The 21,874-nt window shown below is 39.5% G+C and overlaps 1 protein-coding gene across 3 annotated transcripts in view; it reads right to left on the bottom strand.

Moving 5' to 3' along the window:
* The window catches only part of shank2b (SH3 and multiple ankyrin repeat domains 2b), a 1,127,200-nt gene that overhangs the window by 521,093 nt on the left and 584,233 nt on the right, over positions 1-21,874 (bottom strand). For all 3 annotated transcript variants that reach the window (XM_063061684.1, XM_063061685.1, XM_063061687.1), the window contains exon 14: positions 10,082-10,157. In XM_063061684.1, coding sequence (XP_062917754.1) covers positions 10,082-10,157 — 76 coding nt within the window. The remainder of the gene's footprint in view (positions 1-10,081; positions 10,158-21,874) is intronic.

Genomic DNA, 21,874 nt, shown 5'->3' with positions numbered 1-21,874 from the left:
AGGGCACATTGCACCAAAGTCAAGTTTGAGAACTTTTCATCTTAATTGGATATCAGAATTTTACCCGCACTTGCTGGAATGAGATGACAAAGCATTCCCAGTATTCCTTAAACAAAATTTAGTCTCAACAACATACAGTCAATGGTCACTTTATGAGTTATGTCTGTACACCTGCCCGTTAATCCGAACATCGAATCAGCCAGTGCTGTGGCAGCAATTCAAAGCAGGCAGACGTGGTCAAGAGGTTCAATTGTTGTTCAGACAAAACAAGAGAATGAGGAAGAAATTTGATATAAGTGACCTTGACGGTGGAATGATTGTTGGTGCCAGATGGGGTGCTTTGAGTATCTCAGAAACTGCTGATACCCTGGGATTTACACATGAAACAATCTCTAGAGTTTACAGAGAATGGAGCGAAAAACAAACAAAGTACAGCGAGCAGCAGTTCTGTGGATGAAAATGCTTTGTTAATGAGAGTGGTCAGAGAACGGCTGGACTGGTTCCAGCTGACAGGAAGGCGACAGTAACTCAAGTAACCACGCAATACAACGGTGGTGTGCAGAACATCTCTGAGGGTACAACACGTCGAAACTTGACATGAATGGGCTACGGCAGCAGAAGACCATGACCATAAACCCAGTGGTCACTGAGTGTATTTCTGACTATCTCTGCCACGGTACGTATGTAAAATTTAAACATAAAGTAAACTGATCAGTGCAGATGAGGAAAAGTTTTAGGAGGTTGTAAGCTCCTGACCCTCCGTGAAATGGCTATCGTGATTAAACAACAAATTTAAAATACAAAGCTTGAGCATAGGTGTGAATTCAACTTCACATAAGCCTTCATCACACTATAGGGATAGTAGAGCGGAGTTTCAATTAGAGATCAATTAATTTTATCCTTTTGTACAACCTGAATTGCTACTTTCATTGAAATATTGCTCCAATTTCACATTGATTTAATTTAAATCTGCATACACTACAATAATGACCTATTTGCAACTGAGACTCATTTTAAACAGCTTAGAATATCTGAATTAATTAATCTAAATTGGTTTGTGCATATCTGCTACCTTGTTCAACTTAGATCACTCTAGACAGAATCCATCTTTCATATTCTTTTCCAATGCTTATTGGGTTTTATGGTAGTATTTCTTTTTTGTACAGAAGTGAAGCACCTCAAAGAGAATAAGTTCTCAGAGACTTGGTACCTGCTGTTTTATGAAGAAGCTTATCCTTCCAAAGCAATGACCTTTGTGGTCTTGTGGTGGGAATGCCAATGATCACAACTGTGACCTTCAACATACCCAGCCGAAAGTGGGCTGCAACCATCCCGGTATACGCACAGTGACCACTTTATTAGGTACACCTATACACCTGCTCATTAATGTGAATACCTAATCAGCCAATCATGTAGCAGCAACCCAATGCAGGAAACCATGCAGACATGGTCAAGAGGTTCAGTTGTTGTTCAGACCAAACATCAGAATGGGGAAGAAATGTGATCTAAATGACTTTGACCATGGAATGATTGTTGATGCCAGATGGGGTGGTTTGAGCATCTCAGAAATTGCGGAGCTCCTGGGATTTTCATGCACAACGATTTCTGGAGTTTATAGAGAGTGGTGCAAAAAACAAACAAAAAAAAAATTCAGTGAGCAGCGGCTCTGTGAGGTAAAAATGCCTTGTTAATGAGAGGTCAGTGGAGAATGGCCAGACTGGTTCAAGCTGACAGGAAAGTGACAGTAACTGAGATAAACATGCGTTACAACAGTGGTGTGCAGAAGAGCATCTCTGAATACACAACATGTTGAATCTTGAAGTGGATGGGCTACAGCAGCAGAAGACCACCAAATGCATAAATATAGGAAATATCTAATAAAATGCCCACTGTGTCTATTAACAGCACATCCCAAGAGGAAGGAACTCCTCAAGCCATCAGTCTGTGCTGACTGCAAACTTGTTTCCCAGAGAACAGTTTGATATTCTGCCAGTTCTGCCCTGTCTTCTCTCTGTGTCCTTTCTAAACAAAGACAGGAGAAATCCATTTTCTGAACACTTCAGCATTAAGTGGTTCGATTGATGCAACGCTGAAAACCACTTAACTGTTAATAATATTATAAAAGTATTAATGCAACTGTTGCCTATCAGTTAAGTGATGATTAGGAGTGTACTTTATTTATGTAAGTATCAGAACAAACTACAGTTACAGCCTGTAATGAACAAACGTTCACAAGCTTCTGAGCCTGTTAATCACTTTAATATTTAATACCAACAGAAACTCTTTTAATTCTTTCCAGTTAGTGGAACAGCCAATTGATTCTAACAGGTCCTAAAAAAAAAGTAAAGCCATTTTAGTTCACAGTAGCCTGGCAGTCAGCGTAGTGCTTTAAAATGTTAGTGATCAGAGGTCAATTCATCTGTAAGGAGTTTGTACCTTCTCCCTGTGACCATGTGGGTCTCCTCCAGCTGCTCTGGCTTCCTCCCACATTCCAAAGATGGACAGGTTAAGATTAATGAGTTGTGGGTCTGCTACACTGGCACCAGAAGCATGACAACAATTGCAGACTGTGCCCAGCACATCCTCAAACTGTGTTGGTCGTTGACACAAAGAGCACATTTCACTGTATGTTTCGACGTACAAGTGACAAATAAAGCTAATCTTTAACCTTTGAAGATCTTTAAACTTTAATTGCTTGGAAAATAATATTATCAGGTATCAATTAGAGCAGTGGTTCCCAAAGTGGGAGGTATTGCCCCCTCCTGCCCCCAACCCACAGGGCAGTGGGAGTTTCAAAGGGGGCAGTAAAAGTAGTGACACTCGGTAGCTAGTGGGGCAGCTGGGGGATTACAGACTTAATTTAAGAAATAAATTAATTATTATAAGCATTTGATCCTCTGTACCACATAACTGATTACAATGATCATGTAATCACCTCATCTTTTGCTAACTCACTGTTCTCTGAGACTTTGCTTAAAGCGTGTATTAGTTGTTGAAAAGCAATGTGACACTTCTGCATTTGGCATATTATCAGAAATATGGACTGAAGGAATTATGTTATTTCCAGCCCGGCCTACACAATAATGTGTACTGTAGTACAGTACATTCACTACTGTAGTACAGTGTTAGTACAATTCTCATACTCTAATCACGAGTGACACAATTCCTTAGAATTAGAGTATGGCATTCGATGGAGTAAAGTTCAGAATCTGGCCTTTCAAAAGGTCTTGACCTCTTTTCGCTAGCTCAAGGTGCAACCAAGATATCACTGCCCCACTTTATGTACCTTCAGGCAAAGAGTCAGGTTTTGCCTGATCTATGAATATGTAATAACTTTCCCTTTTATTGATTGCAGCACTTGAGGTTAGATTGAAACAACAGGGGATTGACTATGGGTTCTAATCCATAATGAAAATGGTAGAAGCAAATTAAATGAAAAAGATGTATAGACAGTATAGTCTGGAGTATCTGAAATATGGGTTTATACCAGCAGCAAACAAGCAATAGCAGCCAACATGTGAAAAAGTTTTTTTTTTGCAAATGAGGTTGCAAGAACATTTGAAAAGAATACACTCTGATAAAGCAAATAAGACGTTGGCTTATTTTCAGTCACTTTCACAAATGGAAAACACTTCAAAACATGCTTGCTCCCACTTTGCAGCAAAACAGTGATGGTTTGCATGCTTCATATAACATTTCATTGCTCATTACTAAACCTGGAAAGTCTCATACTAATTCAGAACTAATTCTGCCAGCAATCAAGAAGGTTCTGAGTACAGTTTTGTATAAGTCACCAGACCAAATAATTAAAGCAATTCCACTCAGCAATAACTGAAGTCAAAGAGGGATATTTGTAATGTCTGAGAATGTGGAAGACACACTGTGCAACATACTTAGGACAATGGAATTTGCTCTACAGTTGGATTAGTCAATTTAGCCAGGCAACAAATTTTTGCTTCTTGACTATGTTCACTTCATAAAAGATGAAAGAATGGTTCATGATTTGTTATTTGTAAGTGGAAAAGAAACAGATATGAAGGGGGAGTCAATATTTCAGGTAGTTGAGCAATTTTTCAAAGAGAAGGACATTTTACTCACCAACATTCTTGCTTGTACAACAGCTGGGGCACCATAAATGACAGGACACCCCCGCAGGGTTATTATTTTCTTGAAAAAACCTTTACCATTCACTGTTTAATTCACACACAACCTCTAGTCACCAAAAAACCTAAATGATCAGCTGCAGAAACCATTAAATATTGTTATCACAGCGATAAATAAAATCATGTGCCAATAACTCAATTCTCAACTATTTTGAAAGCTTTGTATTGAGAATGATGAACAATTTGAACACTTGCTGTGGCACACGGAAGTCAGATGGCTCTTAAAGTGGAGCTGCCCGAGATGCCTTAATGCACTTCTTGAAACTGTGATAAAATTCTTTGAAGACGCAAATGCTTCATTCAGTAATCAACTCAAGAATATTTGGCATGACATTACTTATTAGTCAGAATTATTCAACAAGTGCAATGAAAAAATCTTCAATTGCGAGGAAATGATGTAAATCTTATCAAAATCTTATCAATCATCTCCACACTTCTGTCTTATTTAACCCTATTAAGTTCAACACTGGTTGTCACGACCTTTTCCCATTTCTGAGCCTCTCTGAGTTGGAAGAGAAAGAAAGAAAGAATACCAAGTGAAGATCTTCAGGTATAATGTGCCCACCTGGGTGATCTGCATGAGGACACACCAGAGAGATTTCAGAATCTTCTCTCGATCCAAATTCCAAATTGGGTCATAAATCCATTCCTGTACACTTGTAACGAGGAATTAACAGGCAGGATGGAGGAAGAACTGATCTCACTACAAAATGACTTTGAGCTGAAGCCAAGGTTCAAAAAATCTTATCAAGATCTCTGATTGCAGAAAGAAATCTCTGAACACTCTTCAGCACCATGGAAAAAAGGTCAAGATGTTCTTTATTACCCTTCCAGCATAATATTTAGTGCAGCACGTTTTCAGTGCAGTCGTCCAACTTCTTTCAACTAACAAAACAGATCAAATTACTGAACATGGGGTTCTGAGTGACATTCAGCCTGATGTTGAGAAGCTAATATCACTGCTGCACCAAGCCCATCCATCTCATTGAATGGTGAGACACCAATGAAGTAGTGAATGCTTGAACTAATGTACACCGTAAAATTGTTGATGAAAATTGCTTTTACAGTAATTAAATAAATAATTTTATTTGTAGCTTTAAATAGACTTTAATAAATTTTGCTATTATTTGTCACCACTTTGAATTTGCAGTTCCTTTTTTTCTTTCACTGTGCATTGGAAATCAAAATTATTTATAGTTTTTATGTAATAGCCAGAAAGGGAGAGGAGTTGCTAGGGATGCGGTCTGGGAGCCAAGCTGGTGGTAGCCACGGGGTTAGAGCAATACAACATAGATACTGGCTCTTCAGCCTAACCAGTTGTCTTCGGGACAAAAGGTAATGAGTTCAAATTTTATACTGAATGTTTAATGTTAAAAACCCTTTCCAGTGATAGTCATATATGGTTGAATGACAATAAAACTGAAACTTAAACAGTGGGAAGAATGGAGTGCTGACCTTCAACTAAGATATTAAACTGAACAATATCTGCACCCTCGAGCAGGCTGAAGTTCCCATGAGGGCTGCTGGGAAGAAGAGCGAGGATGTCCTGCACTGTGGGGTAGCAAGGTTCAAGGTCAACCTTCAGTGCTGACTGTGTGGAGTTTGTATAATCTTCCTGTGGTGGCATGGGTTTTCTTCATGTCCTCTAGTTTCCTCCCACATTCAAAAGACATGGAGGATGTTAGGATATTAGGTTAATTGGTTCCTGTAAAATGTTCAATGTATAGGTGAACGATAAAATCTGGGTGAGGGGGAGGTGGTGTGGAGGGCATTGATGGGAACCTGAATAGAATAAAGTGATTTAGGACAGGGCTAATGCAAACATGGGTGCGTGATTGTCAGTCCACTCTTCATGGACTGACAATGGCCTGTTTTGATACCATATCTCATGATGACTCAAAATCTAACTTCACGAAAGGAGGTCCATGGAATGCCTTGCCAGGGCTGATGGTGGAGGCAGATACATCAGGGCTATTTAATAAAAACTTAAGATATAAGGATGAAAGAAAATTGGAGGACTATGTGGGAGGGAAGGATTAAATTGAATTTAGAGTAGGATAAAAAGTCGGTGCAATATTGTGGGCCGAAGGGCCTGTAATGTTCCATGTTCTATGAAAGCAAATCATCATTGTCACACTGCTACTTGCGGGATCTTGCTGTGTGCAGCTTGTCCCTGCGCTAATATTAAAGTGATTAACAAGTTCAGCAGCTTCTGAATATTTGTTCATCACAGGCTGTAACTGAAGTTTGTCCTGATACTTACATAAATAAAGTACACTTTGTAATTGTCACTTAACTAAAAAGAGCTTTGGATGTCCTGAAAGCCGCTGGAGCAAAATGCAGAGAATGGTAATTGTGCTTGGGCTTGAGAAGAGCCCATAGCCCACAAGATATCATAGAATTTTCAGCAGCAGTAACTGCACTGACCTGTAAGCCATTGAGACTGGAGCAGAGAACAAACTGACTGCTGTATTTCCAAAATTACAACACCGATTATATAAGGATCGGCTCTGGTTGTAAAGCACTCCGACTCAATCCAATGACATCAGACTCAGAGTCGTGGTAGTGTAGCAGTTAGCGCAATGCTATTACAGCCTGAGGCGTTATGGAGTTCAAAGTTCAATTCCAGTGCTGTTCTGTAAGGAGTCTCTGTACATCCTCACAGCGGAATGCTTGGGTTTTCTCCGGGTCCTTCAATTTCCTCCCATGGTCCAAAGATGTACCGGGTAGATTAATTGGTCATTGTAAATCAGAATCAGAATCAGATTTCATATCACTGGCATCTGTTGCGAAACTTGTTAACTTTGCAGCAGTAGTACAATGCAATACATGATAATATAGAAAAAACAGTGAATTATAGTAAGTATATAAAAATATTAAATAGTTAAATTAAATTGTTCTGTGATTAGGTTAGGATTCATCGGGTTTGTCAGGGATTGCTGTAGTGGTGTAGCTCGAAGGGTTGGAAGGCCTACTCTGTGGTGTATCACTAAATTAATTAATAAATTAATTAATTCCAAATCAGAATCAGGTTTAATATCAATGTCATAGGGAGGTAGTGTTCATGGGTGGGTTCATTGTCTGTTCGGAAATCTGATGGAGGAAGGAAGAAGTTGTTACTAAAATGTGCCTTCATGTTCCTGTATTTGTTCCCTGAAGGTGAAAATAAGGAGAGAGCATGTCCTGGCTGATGTGATCAATGGACGCTGCCTTTTTGAGGAGTTGCATTTTGAAAGTGTCCTCGATGTGGAGGAGACCAGTGCGCATCATGGAGCGGCTAAGTTTACAACCCCTTGCAGCTTTTCCCAATCCGACGTGAAATATACTCTATAAAAGCAGGTTTTCTTTTGATTCTAGGATTACTAAGCTTTAAAATATACAAGCAGGCAGATCAATGGCTCAATTCCTGCTCTCTTTTAAAGACCATAAGATATAGAAGAAGAATTCGGCCATTTGGCCCATCAAGTCTGCTCCATCATTTCATCATGGCTGATCCATTTTCCCTCTCAGCCCTAATCTCCTGCCTTCTTCCCGTATTTCTTCAGACCCTGACTAATCAAGAATCTATCAACCCCTGCTTTAAATATATCCAATCACTTGGGCTCCAGAGCTGCCTGTGGAAATGAATTCCACGGATACACCACTCCCTGCCAAAAGAAATTCAATCTCATCTCTATCTCTGACACCCCTCTATTCTGAGGCAGTGTCCTGTGGTGTTAAACTCCCATAGAAAACATCCTCTCCACATCCACTCTGTTGAGACCTTTCAACATTCAAAAGGTTTCAAAGAGATCCCACCTCATTCTTCCGAATTCCAGTGAATACAGGCCCAAAGCTGCTCACAATACTCCAGTTCCAGTCAGCCCTCACTATTAGATTCTTGCTTTATTCTAGCCCTCTTGAAATGAATGCTAACATTGCATTTGCCTTCCTCACCACTGACCCACCCTGCTAATTAATCTTTAGGGAACCCTGACGAGGAATTCCTCCGCACCTCAGCACTATCTGCCCCTCCTTTTTTGCGGAGTTCTCAACAGCAAATGAGCTTTATACAAATGGAAAATTTAAACACATTTATTGATGACCACTTGACAACGATCTTTCTCTCAATGTTAGCAATATCAAACAGATGGAAAGGAGGTGGTGGACACACTGTTGTTTACATCAATGACAGTGAGGTCAAGAGCATTGAAAACTACAAATTCCTAGCAGTTGAATATCACCAATAACTGATCTTTGCACGGTGGAGTGTTTCCTGACTGGTTGTAGCACAGCCTGGTATGGGAACTCCAATGCTCAAGAATGGAAAAGTCTACAGAAAGTGGTGCACACAGTCCAGTCCATCACAGGCAAAGCCCTCCCCACCATTGAGACTATTTAGAAGGACAGCTGCCACTGGAGCTAGCACCCATACCAAGGACTCCCACTATCCAGGCCATGCTGTCTTCTTGCTACTACCATCAGATATATGGTACAGGAGCCTTAGATTACACACCACAAAATTCAAGAAACGTTATTACCCTACAGCCATCAGGTTTCTGAACCAGTGAGGATAACTTCACTCACCACAACTCTGAACTGATTCCAAAATTCACAGACTTACTTTCAAGGACTCTAAAATTAATTATATCTTGTAACTCAGTGCAGAAAAGAATGCAGACATGGTCAAGAGGTTCACATGTGGTTCAGACCAAACATCAGAATAAGGAATAAATGTGATCCAAGTGACTTTGATCATGGAAAGATTGTTGGTGTCAGATGGGGTGGTTTGAGTACCTCTGAACAGCTGATCTCCTGGAATTTTCATGCATCACAGTCTTTAGAGTTTACAGAAAATGGTTCAAAAAATCCAGTAAGTGACAGTTCTGTGGGCAAAGATGTCTTGTAAATGAGGGAGGAGAGAGTAGAATGGACAGACTGGTTCAAGCTGACTGAAAGGCGAATGTAACTCAGATAAACACACATTACAAAAATGTGTGCAGAAGAGCATCTCTGAACGCACAACATTTCAAACCTTTAAGTGGATGGACTACAGCAGCAGAAAACCATGAACATACATTCAATGGACACTTTATTAAGTACAGGATGCACCTAATGAAGGGGCTACTGAGTGTATGCTGCAATCTTGGGCAAGTTTTCCAGGTACTACCATGTGATGAGTTCTATCCCTCATTGTAATACTCACTGTTATTTCCAAAATTAGCTTTCAACAGAAAATAATGCATTTCTTAAGTTTTCTAGTAGAGGGTACATTGCTGCCAATGTGTTGAATACATTAAGGGCTAGAAATTAAGAGTTAGTGCAACAAGCTATCTCAACAGAGACAAAAACCCAATTAAACCAAATAGATTAACATTTGTCTTAAAATAATTGAACAAAAGAATGCTATAAAAATAAATATGTTAAACTTGCCACAATGATTCTGTAATAGTTCGTTGACTGCTGTACCAACAACACTGTTATTTGTCCAGTTTACTTGCAGTGGAAATTTGTCTTGGGTGAAGTTTACTGAACCAGCAACATCTGAAGGCAGTTTTTGTCCTGAGGTCAATGCAACTGACAAACTAATAGGTGGACAATATGTTACAATATCATACTGACTGTTCGCAATGAAGGATTGGCCTCGCATCACCCCTTTACTATTGTCTGCTAAAAGAGTGATTCATTGTTGTTTGTACAAATTTGTCACGATGTCGCCAAAGGTTCATCTGATCAAATCCCAAAGTTTTATTGTCAGAATGGTATCCTGAGTCATTTGACAATTTCAAAACCACTTTGTGGGCAGTCCTTTGAGCCTCCTCTGACCAGTCTCTGAGCACGTAAAGAAAGGATTCACATAATCATGGTGGGAAATTGGCCTTTGTCATTCAGAACATTCTCAACGAGACCAGTGTCAAGAAATAATACATCAGTCCTACCTGGCAGCATCAAAACTGTCATAAGATCCAACTGTATAATGCCTGAATAGTTTCTTTGCTTTGTCCGTACGTGTTTCTGTAGGGAGACAAAGAAAGATAGCGTTAACCACATGGACACCTCATTTGAAAAGCAAAGGAAGTAAAGCACTCAGTTCAGAAGACATCTGATGGACACAACCCGTTCCGTCACAGGCAAAGCATGTTTACAAGGGTAGCCACAAGAAAGCGGCATCTATCATCAAGTACCCCCACCATTGAGGCCATGCTCTCTTCTCACTGCTGCCATCGGGAAGGAGTTGCTGGAGCCTTAACTCCCTTACCACCAAATTCAAGAATACTTATTACAGTACAACCATCAAGGTCCAGAACCGGGATCAGTAACTTCACTCATCACAACTCTACGCTCATTCCACAAGCTACTGACTTACTTTCAAGGGCTTTACAATTCATGTTCTCAGTATTATTTTTATATTCGTACAATTTGTCTTCTTTTGCACATCGGTTGCTTTTCAATCTTTATATATAGTTTTTCATAAATTCTATTGTACTTATTTATTATCTAAATGTCTGCAAGAAAATGAATCTCAAGGTAGCACATGGTGAAATATATTTACTTTAATATTAAATTGTTTTGACTTTGACTAATATTTCTTCAAATCACCCAAGTTCTATTATATTTCAGAGAGTGACCAAGAGATCTCTCATCAGATTCAATATTCCTTTAAGTTATTCAAAGAACCAAGAAAATCCTGGAGAGTGTGAGAAATGTAAAACTGAAGCAGAAAATGCTGTAGAGCTGGGTATACAGTGCTTATATCATCACAGAAAATGGATTTTGTCCAATGATCTAAATACCACATACTCAGTGGCCACTTTATTATGTACACCTGTTTACTTTGTCAAAAAGTTTCTTCAGATACGCAAAATGTAAAAGAGAGGCGAGAGTGGATATTGGACCGCTGGAAAAAAATAACAGAAAGATAGTATTAAGGAGCAAGAAAATGGAGGATGAACTGAATAAGTATTTTGCTTCAGTCTTCACAGTAGTAGACACTAGAATTTTGGTGGAAATTCCATGTGACAGGGGTCATGAAGTATATGAAGTTATATTATTAAAGAGAAGGTAAACTGAAAGTTCTGAAAGTAGATGAGTCATCTGAACCAGATGGTGTATACCCCAGGGTTGTGAAAGAGGTGGCTGAAGGAATTGTGGAAGCATTAGAAATGATCTTTCAAGAATCACAAGGTTCTGGAATGGTTCTGAAAGACTGGAAAATTGCAAATGTCATTCCACTCTTCAAGAAGGGAGAGAAGCAGAAGAAAGGAAATTATAGGCCAGTTAGTCTGACCTCAATGGTTGGGAAGATGTTGAATTCAATTATTAACCTTGAGAGCTCAGAGTGCTTGGAGGCTCGTGATAAAATAGGCCGTAGTCAGTCTATAGTACAGGTTCTTCAAGGGAAATTCTTGTCTGACAAATATGTTGGAATTCTTTGAAGAAATAATAAGTAGGATAGACAAAGGGGAACTGGTTGATGTTGTGCACTGGGATTTTCAGAAGGCCTTTGACAAGGTGCCTCACATGAGGCTGCTTAACAAGCTACAAGCTCATGGTATTACAGGAAAGATTCTAGTGTGGATAAAGTAGTGGCTGATTGGCAGGAGGCAAAGAGAGGGAATAAAGGGAGCCAATTTTGGTTGGATGCCATTGACATGTGGTGTTCCACAGGGGTCAGTGTTGGGACCAGTTCTTTTTATTTTATAGGTTAAATGATTGGGATGATGGAATTCATAGTTTTGTTACAAGGTTTGCAGATGGATTGAAGGTAGGTGAAGGGCAGGTAGTTCTAAGAAAGTATAGAGGCTACAGAAGGACTTAGACAGATTGGGAGAATGGGCAAAGAAATGGAATATCATGTTGGGAAGTGTATGGTCATGCACTTTGGTAGAAGAAATGAAAGGGTTGACTATTTTCTAAATGCAGTTAAAATACAAAAGACTGAGGTGCAAAGGGACTTGGGAGTCCATGTGCAGGATACCCTAAAGGTTAATTTGCAGGTTGAGTCTGTGGTGAGAAAGATAAATGCAATATTTGCATTCATTTCAAGTACAATATAAAAGCCAAGATGTAATGTTGAGGCCTTATAAAGCACTGGTGAGGCCTCACTTGGAGTATTGTGAGCAGTTTTGGGCTTGGCCCCTTAGAAAGGATGTGTGAATATTGGAGAGGGTTCAAAGGAGGTTCACGAAAATGATTCCAGGATTGAATGGCTTGTCATATGAAGAATGTTTGATGGCTTTGGGCCTGTATTCACTAGAATTCACAAGAATGAGGAGTGACCTAATCGAAACCTCTCAAAAGGTGAAAGGGCTTGATAGAGTGGATGTGGAAAGGGTGTTTCCTATGGTGGGAGAGTCTAAGACCAGAGGACATAGCTTCAGAATAGAGGAGCATCCTTTTAGAATGGAGATAAAGATGAATTTCTTTAGTCAGAGAGTGCTGAATCTGTGGAATTCTTTGCCACAGGCAGCTGTGGAGGCCAAGTCTTATATATATTTAAGGCAGAGGTTGATAGATTCTTAATTGATCAGGGCATGAAGGGATACAGGGAGAAGGCAGGAGATTGGGGCTGAGAGGAAAATTGGATAAGCTATGAAATGGCGGAGCAGACTTGATTGGCCAAATGGCCAATTTTGCTCTTATATCTTACGGTCTTATGATTATTGCAAATATCTAAATCAATCATCATGTGACCATAACAATGTATAAAAGCATGCATACATGGTTAAGAGGTTCAGTTATTTTTCAGACTAAACATTAGAAATGGGAAAAAATGTGATCTAAGTGACTTTGACTGTGGAATGATTGTTGGTTTGACTATCTCAAAAACTGCTGACTTCCTAGAATTTTTACACACAACTGTCTCTAGAGTTTACAGGGAAAAACAAAATAAAATTCAATGAGTGGCAGTTCTATGGCCAAAAATGCCTGGTTAATCAGAGAGTTCAGAGGGGAATGGCTAGACTGGTTCAAGCTGACAGGACAAGAGGTACCTAAAGAGTGTCTAAAGCCTGTACTCTCAGAACTCAGACATTTAGACAAAGAATTAAAAATCAGATTATCATCTTGAGGGTTTAAAGGATTGTGTCTTGTGAGGATTATGACTGATTTTGGCATCCATTCACAGAATTGGCTGAATAAAATTCACCAGAAACATGGAAATAGCTCATCCCTCAGGAGTATGTATGAGTGAGCACAGGAGGAAATAACAGTGAGAAACAGATTAACAGGATGTTGCCTTGAACCATTGACTAACTACAGGGCCTCCTTGAGGAATGGTTTAATCATCCTGATTGAATCTACCAATGCAAAGAAAATATAACTTCAATAGCGTGTGACTAAATGGAGTTAGTTTCTATGAAAGGAAGCAATGAAAGAAAGGAAGTGTGTGCGCAGATCTTTAAAAGGTGTCTGCTGCACTTGTGCAAATTCATTCACAATTCTGTTCAGAATGAAAGGCACCGATTCTTTGTAGTCATTATTGTTGCATGTGCCCATATCCGCTTTATAAATCCTTGTGTCATGCTTTAGGCCTTTAACTGATTAAAAGTCATGACTGCTTCATGGGCTTATGACTCATGACTCATGTGTTCCTCAAAAATTGGTAACGTTTTTAGCTTTTAACTATCATGTAGGATCAATGTTTCCTAGTTTTCTTTCCCTAAATTTGGACACCCAGCAATGGAAGGAACTCTGGCTGAAGTTTAATTGCAGAGAAAAATGTGGATAGGGAGGGGTGAATTGCTGGGACTGGATGAATATTTTTATCTCTCTTCATCTCATTCACTTCCATCTGTTTATATGTCCACCCGAAAGATCAGCTGTCATTAACAAGCCTTCACCATCCTCTCTCAGCCCAGGCCAGCACCACCTGTGTCACCCTGTCTAACTTTAGCACTAGCTCATGTTAGATGTTCTTGCTACACATACCCTTTGCACTTACAACATTCACAACTGATGCAAGGGCATTGAACAGAAGCGTAAACTCCATTCCTCTGCTCAGATGCTGCTTGATTGACTGAAAACTGCTTCCTGTTACTGAGGAAGGGTCTCAGTTCAAAGCGTTGACTCTCTAATCCTCTCCATAGATGCTGCCTGACCTGCTGAGTTCCTTCATCCTTTTGTGTATGTTACCTGTTACTGCTTTTATTCCACTGTGGTTTTTAAATCAACAGAAATTTGTAAATCAAAATGTATCGCATTTTATATTCATTCAGACATGCATTACATCAGAGTTTAATTTAATTTCTGCAACCTTGAAATTTATTGTTTTGGATTGACTCCTCCGAGAGATTTTGAAAGGTGGATCTATAATCTTGATTCAGAGGAATTTTAAATCAATGTAACAGACTAAAATTGAACAAGATGAGAATATAATTCTCTTCCTTTCCAAAGTTATGTCAAATAACATTTTAAGGAAAATATCTTTAAAAGATATTTAAGCGCTTTCAAAGGAGTCCACAACTTTAAAAGGTGGCATGGTAGTGGAGCAGCTAGTGTAACACTTTACAGCGTTCAATTCCCACCACCGTTTTTAAGGAGCTCGTACGTTCTCCCTGTGACTGCCTGGGTTTTCTCTGGGTGCTTCAGTTTCCTTCCACATTCCAAGAACATATGGGCTAGTAAGGGTTAGTGACTCGTGGGCACGCTATGTTGGCACCAGAAGCGAGGTGATACTTGGGGGCTGACCCCACCACATCCTCGACTGAGTTGGTCAATGACACAAATTACACATCTCTCTGTATGTTTTGATGTTTCAATTTACATGTGAAAAATAAAGCTAGTCTTAGTGCAACTTCACTCTTTTTAAAATCATCTTGAAATAAGAATTTTGAAGGGTTTTGCTAATTAACACTCAATTTCCTTCATTTTTATTTTATTTTATTTTAGTTGCCTGAAGAGAAAAGCCAAGCAGCTCGAAGAAAGAATGACAACATGATATAAGTCACTAGGTTAGTTCACGTGTACTGTTTTATGCCTTCTTGTATTCAGCTTTCTTACTTGCCCTGTGTTTTCAGATGCAGATACAAACTGAAATTAATACTGAAAGGAATAAGGAACTTAATTCCACAATAGTCATGTGGATTTCTGATCAAATATTACGTGTTATACTGAAGTCTCAAATTGTAGATATGACTTTCCCAGTTACTAAAAATTTACAATTATGATTTTGAAATCTTCTGAGAATTAGCTTAAGAGCAACTCCAAATGTAATTCCAAACATTATCTTCATTCATGGCATTATTTTGTTTCCTTAGGTTAATACTGATATTAATTACCATGGATTTGATTTTGACAGGGAGAAGGCAGGAGAATGGGGTTGTGAGGGAAAATAAGCCAGCCATGATCAAATGGCATTAACCCACTAACCCACCACTACTTTATCATTTCCTGGCATGTACGTTATGTACCTAGCATCACTCCTGTGCCTAGCATCATTTTATGGACATATGATCAATCTTTGTAGTATATAAACTATCTTAAAATATTGTGCAAAACTCACATATATATAGCTCGGGTGCCTATAACTTTTGCACTGTATTGTGCATTGGTTAAAATAGGAAGGTGGAATGTGCCAAGTGGCCTAATTCTACATCTTATGGACTTATAGATTTTGAAAGATGTGTTTGCGTTTTTTGAGTGTAAATGTGTGTGCAAATACAGATGTGTCTGCATTATTTCAGTGTTAAAAATCATTAAGCGGTGTAAAGCACAAGATAGGAAAGAAATATAAATGCAAAGAGGCCAGAAATACAGGTTAGAAAGACTGACTAAATTACGTTGCTACTTCTTTGTCCAGCGCCTTTAGATTTCATCAAGTTACTGAAAATGAAATGTAGGTGATCAGCACCTTGATGAATGAATTTATTGTAATCACTCTCACAATCCATTGGATGAAGTGCTTCCAACATTGATCAGTCTGCACTGAAGTAAACCCTTTTCACTGAAGCTGGTTTGTTCAAGTAGTTAGTTTTTCAGACAATAAATGAAACCCAAGGGTCTCAGGAGAGCTATAATGGATTTTGTTCTCTTCTTTTAAACATGTCAGAATCACAATCAGAATCGGTTTAATATCACTGGCATACGTTGCGAAATATGTTAACTGTGCGACAGCTTTACAATGCAATACATAATGAATATAGAAATAAAAACTGAATTACACTAAGTACATATGTGTGTTTATTAAATAATTAAATTAAAATAAGTAGTGCGAAAACAGAAATAGTAAAAAGTTGTGAGGTGGTGTTCATGGGTTCAATGTCTATTTAAAAATCCGATGGCAGAGGGGAAGAAGCTGTTCTAGAATCATTGAGGGTTTGCCTTCAGGCTTCTGTACCTCCTTCCTGATGGTTACAATGAGAACAGGGCATACCTGGTGGTGGTGGGGGTTCTTAATGATGGACCTTAATTAATTTCTGAGCCACCGTTCCTTGAAGATGTCCTAAATACAGTGGAGGCTAGTACCCAAGATGGAGCTGAATAATCAGCTTCAAAAAGGTATCTGAACCACGGGATGTACGGCAGAAGGTCCAGTGGTTTGAAGGATCTGGAACTTGTCTACAAACTTCACAGTGACTATTTGGATTTTGCCTGTCAGAAGGCTTGGAATTCAGGATCGGTTATTATCTTCCAGCATCACCTACACATCGAGAAACTTAACTGAAGTATGAAATCTTGATTTCAACTAAAAACAAAGATAAGAGGAAGTTTGGCTGTGGTTCCATATCAAAGAATAAAGTTTTAATTGGGCAAGTAAAACTGAAATTCGATAAAACCTGTCACTGATATAACAAAATTATGTTTAGCTACAAAGAAAATGGACCAAGGCACAATATAGCAGGATATTTTTGAACCTTCCTGGGATTTAAATAAATAAAGAAGACTATCCCAGTAAATTAATATTTTAAAGGCATTATAAAAGCACTGTATCAGATAGTAAAGTTTATCGAGAGCTTTGGAAAAAGAAAAAATAGCAACTCCAATTATATATTCTCAGCCATGAACAGAAGAATTACACAGTTAAATGTGAGTTTTTGAATTGCTTTTGAATTATGTAAATTACTAAGAAATGTCAGTCTGATATTAGGTTTAAACCAGAGACTCTGTACTTTCTCTTGGAGAAGCTAATAGTCTTCTCCAAGACTATGAATATTTCAAGAGAACTGTATTTTGGAACTTAAAGCTACCTGGGAGAGACAAGTCAGATACTGGAAGCCAAAGGATAGCTTGCAAGGATGGTTATAGTCACATCACAACAAACACTGCTGTGATTGGCAGTAAGTCAATACACAGAAAAGCATGGAAAAGTTGTTTTGAAGAACAAGTCTCCGGTGATGCTGATGGGGAGGGAGGGGGGAGAATCATATGGACCATGACTCAAGTGTATCATGAAATGGTTATTATCATTCAGGTGAGAGAGATAAAGAACTGAATAAATCACCATTGCTAAATGGTTCACAGAGAAGCCGATCTTGAAACAATTAATTTAGAGATAAAGCGCCTGAGAATCGCTGAGACAAATCATAATTGGAGTAAGTAAGTACAGTGGTTTCAGACGGTGATAGTTGAAGGGCAAGAAGAGCAAATACGTCACACTAACTGTCCACCAGAAAGATTCAAGTTTAATGAGAAGCACCGAAAAATATTTTGTGTCCATCATCACAATTAGACATTATAGGTTTGTTGCCCATCTGCATTTAATATGTACCTTATTTATATAATAAATTAAAGATGTGTTAAAAAGAAAACAAGGAGTTGATATAATCAGGACACAGCAGAGCTAGTAGAGATTGTGTGTCCTCAATGCAAGGGACTGTTTATGTAAGGGAATGATTTTTATAAACGGTGCTGAGGGTAACCGTCAGACTAACCATGAAATTATTGAATGGCAAAGCAAGTTCAGGAGACTGTCTGGACTTCCATGCTTCAACTTCTGAGGTTCATTTTCTGTTATATTATCCCTTTCCTTTCCCATTTCCCTCTTAGACTAACACATGCAAAATGCTCGAGGGACTCAACAAGCCAAGAAGCATCTAAGGAAAGCAATAAACAGTTGATGTTTTTGGACCAAGAAACTTCACCATCCCTCTTAGACTTCTATTTCAGCCTGCTTCTCAAACAATAGCTACAGACCACTGTTATATGCCACCTGCTCCTAATGCTGCTTCATTTTATTTTCTATTATCTAAGGAAAGATGTGCTGGTATTGGAGAGGGTCCAGAGGAGTTTCACCAAAATGATTCCATGAATGAAAGGGTTAACATATGAGGAGCATTTCAGGTTTTGGGCCTGTACTCGCTGGAGTTTAGAACAACGAATATGGATCTCATTGAAACCTATTAAATATTGAAAGGTCTGGATTGAGCGGGCGTGAGGAGGATATTTTCTCTAGTGGGGAAGTCTTGGATCAGAGAGCACAGCCTTAATTTAGAGGGATGCTCATTTAGAACAGAGAAGAGGAGGAATTACTTTCGCCAAATGGTGGTGAATCTATGAAATTCATTGCCACAGGTGACTGTGAAGTTATTTAGTATATTTAAAACAGAGGTTGGTAGGTTCTTGATTAGTCCAGGCATCAAAGATTATAGGGAGAAGGCAGGAAATATGTTTGAGAGGGATAAAAATCAGCCAAGATCGAATGGCAGAGCAGACTCAATGGGTTGAATGGCCTAATTATGCTCCTATGTTTTATGGTCTTTTTACTTCACGTTGCAAGCTCTGGCTTTTCCTTCTTTTGTTACCTGAACCACCACCACAATGAACTGGCAATGCAATCTGTTGTCAAGAGTAGTCTTTCTCATCTGATCTCTGGAGACCAGCTCGTCAGGTTCAGATTTATTTATTTATCACTTGTACATCCAAACATGCAGTGAAATGCATTGTTTGAGTTAGTAGCCAACATAACCTAAGGATATTCTGGGGCAGCCTGCAAGTGTCACCACACACTTTAGCACTCTTTTGTCCATGGTTGCACAACCTAATTTGGACTGTGATCCAGATCAAATTATTTTCTTTCACTGACTTTAAAAACATAGAGACATAGAAAACCTACAGCATAATACAGGCCCTTCGTCCCACAAATTTGTGCCGAACATGTCCCTACTTTAGAATCTACTAGGGTGACCTATAACCCTCTATTTTTCTAAGCTCCATGTACCTATCCAAAAGTCTCTTAAAAAACCCTATCATACCCACCTCCACCACCATTGCCGGCAGCCCATTCCAGCACTCACCACACTCTACGTAAAAAACTTACCCCTGACATCTCCTCTGTATCTACTCCCAAGCACCTTAAACCAGTGCCCACTTGTGACAACCATTTCAGCCCTGGGAAAAAGCCTCTGACTATCCACACGATCAATGCTTCTCATCATCTTATACACCTCTGTCAGGTCACCTCTCATCCTCCGTCGCTCCAAGGAGAAAAGGCTGAGTTCACTCAACCTGTTTTCATAAGGCATGCTCCCCAATCCAGGCAACATCTTCGTAAATCTCCTCTGCACCCTTTCTATGGTTTCCACATCCTTCCTGTAGTGAGACGACCAGAGCTGAGCTCAGTACTCCAAGTGGGGTCTGACCAGGGTCCTATATAGCTGCAACATTTCCTCTCGGCTTCTAAATTCAATTCCACTATTGATGAAGGCCAATACACTGTATGCCTTCTTAACCACAGAGTCAACCTGCGCAGCTGCTTTGAGCGTCCTATGGACTCGGACCCCAAGATCCCTCTGATCTTCCACACTGCCAAGAGTCTTACCATTAATACTATATTCTGCCATCATATTTGAATATAGGAAAAACACATACTGAAATGTCATATCATAGACTCAGAATCAGGCTTAATATCACTGATGTATGTTGTTAGTCGAGGCAGTCACTTATTTTGGACAACTCTTAAAGAACAAAAACAATTTGAGAAAATAGCCAGGATTCCCTTCGTTTATTTGAAACACTACGCTGCTTAATTGGGACAGGAGACCTTTGCCAAACAGTTCTTAACTAGCGTCAATTGTGTGCACACAAGTTGAAATGGAGGTTGAGTTATCCCAAAATGCGCAGGGAGGCTGAAAGACTTCTATACAATCCATTGTTCCAAAAGGGCTTTCACTGTCAAAAGGAGTGGGACATACCCTCTGCTAAAGAGCCCTCCTGAAAAAAGGAAAAGTCTGCTGATTTCACGCTTCAGGTGTGGAGACACTCACAAGCCCCATTGGTTTCTACATTATTCTATTGCTGAATTAACTAACAAATATAATTCTACCTTAGATGTGTGAAGGCTGAAGTGGAAACAGAACATGTTGGTAATGCACAGCAGGCCTGAGTGTGTCGGAAAGGCCTGCTGTGACAATGCCTCTACTCCTAGAGGATTAACTCATCTCTGCCATTTTCCAAAGGCTTGTCAACCTGCGGTGTATTTCCGTCACTTTCTATATTTAGTCACACTTGTTTTCCCCTCAGTCAGCAGCGAGCGGCAGGAGACTCCAGCGGAGAGTCTCTGTGGACAATCGTTCTAAGTGAAATAAACTGATAAAAATCTATCAATAAGCAATTAAATAATAGTCATGCAACTAAAAGCACTGTGCTGAATATAAGCCAAGGGTAATAAACAACCGTAAGACATAGGAGCACAATTAAGCTATTTGGCCCATTGAGTCTGCTCTGCTATTACATCATGACTGCTTTATTATCCCTCTTAACCCCATTCTCCTGCCTTCTCCCCATAATCTTTGACACCCTGACTAATCAAGAACTTATCAACCTCCGCTTTAAATATACCTAAAGAATTGGCATCTACAGCCATCTGTGGCAATAAATTCCACCGAAGGGACATCATACCAACAGGGGTTCCCAACCTGGGTCTGTGGACCCCTTGGTTAATGGTAGGGGTCCATTGCATGAAAAAGGTTGGGAACTCTATTATAGAAGAATTGGATGTATCCTGAGGGGTTACATCATGGTCTGGTTGGCAACTTGAATGCGCAGCAACATAAGAAAATGCAGAGAGTGGGGCACTCTGCCCAATAGGTTACAGACATATGTCTCCCTACCATCAGTAGTATCTACCGAGGCGCGGCCTCAGAAAAACAACATGCATCATCGAAGATCCCCACCATCCAGGCCATGTCATCTTCTCACAGTAACCATCGGCCAGGAGCTACAGAAGCATAAAGTACTGCCCCACCAAGTTCAAGAACAGTAAAACCTTAGTCATTGTCTCAGTTTAGCAATGCTTTGACAACTTTGATCACTTTGCATTCAATTGAACTTTTTGTTCTAAATGTGTTCTTTCTTGTAAAAATTGTGTATAATTTTTGTTTTATAGATTTAAAAAAATTTATTCAGTTACACAATGTGGGTGTCGCCAGCTAAGCCGGCATTTATTGCCCATCCTTATTTGCCCCTGAGAAGGTGGTGACGAACTGCCTTCTTGAACTGCTGCAGTCCCTGAGGTGTAGGTACACCCACAGTGCCGTTAGAGAGAGAATTCCATGATTTGACCCAGCAACAATGAAGAAATGGATATATGTTTCCAAGTCAGGATGGTGAGTGACTTGGAGGGGGATTTCCAAGTGGTGGTGTTCCCAGTATCCGCTCTTCTCGTCCTTCTAGATGGTAGTGGTTGTGGGTCTGGAAGGTGCTGCCTTAGGAACTTTGGTGTGTTGTTGCAGAGCATCTTGTAGATAGTACACACTGCTGCAACTGTTCATTGATGGTGGAGGGATTGGATGCTT

The sequence above is a fragment of the Mobula hypostoma genome, chromosome 11 (assembly GCF_963921235.1).
Source record: "Mobula hypostoma chromosome 11, sMobHyp1.1, whole genome shotgun sequence".
Classification (NCBI taxonomy): Eukaryota; Metazoa; Chordata; class Chondrichthyes; order Myliobatiformes; family Myliobatidae; genus Mobula; species Mobula hypostoma.
This window is presented reverse-complemented; position numbering and strand designations above follow the sequence as displayed.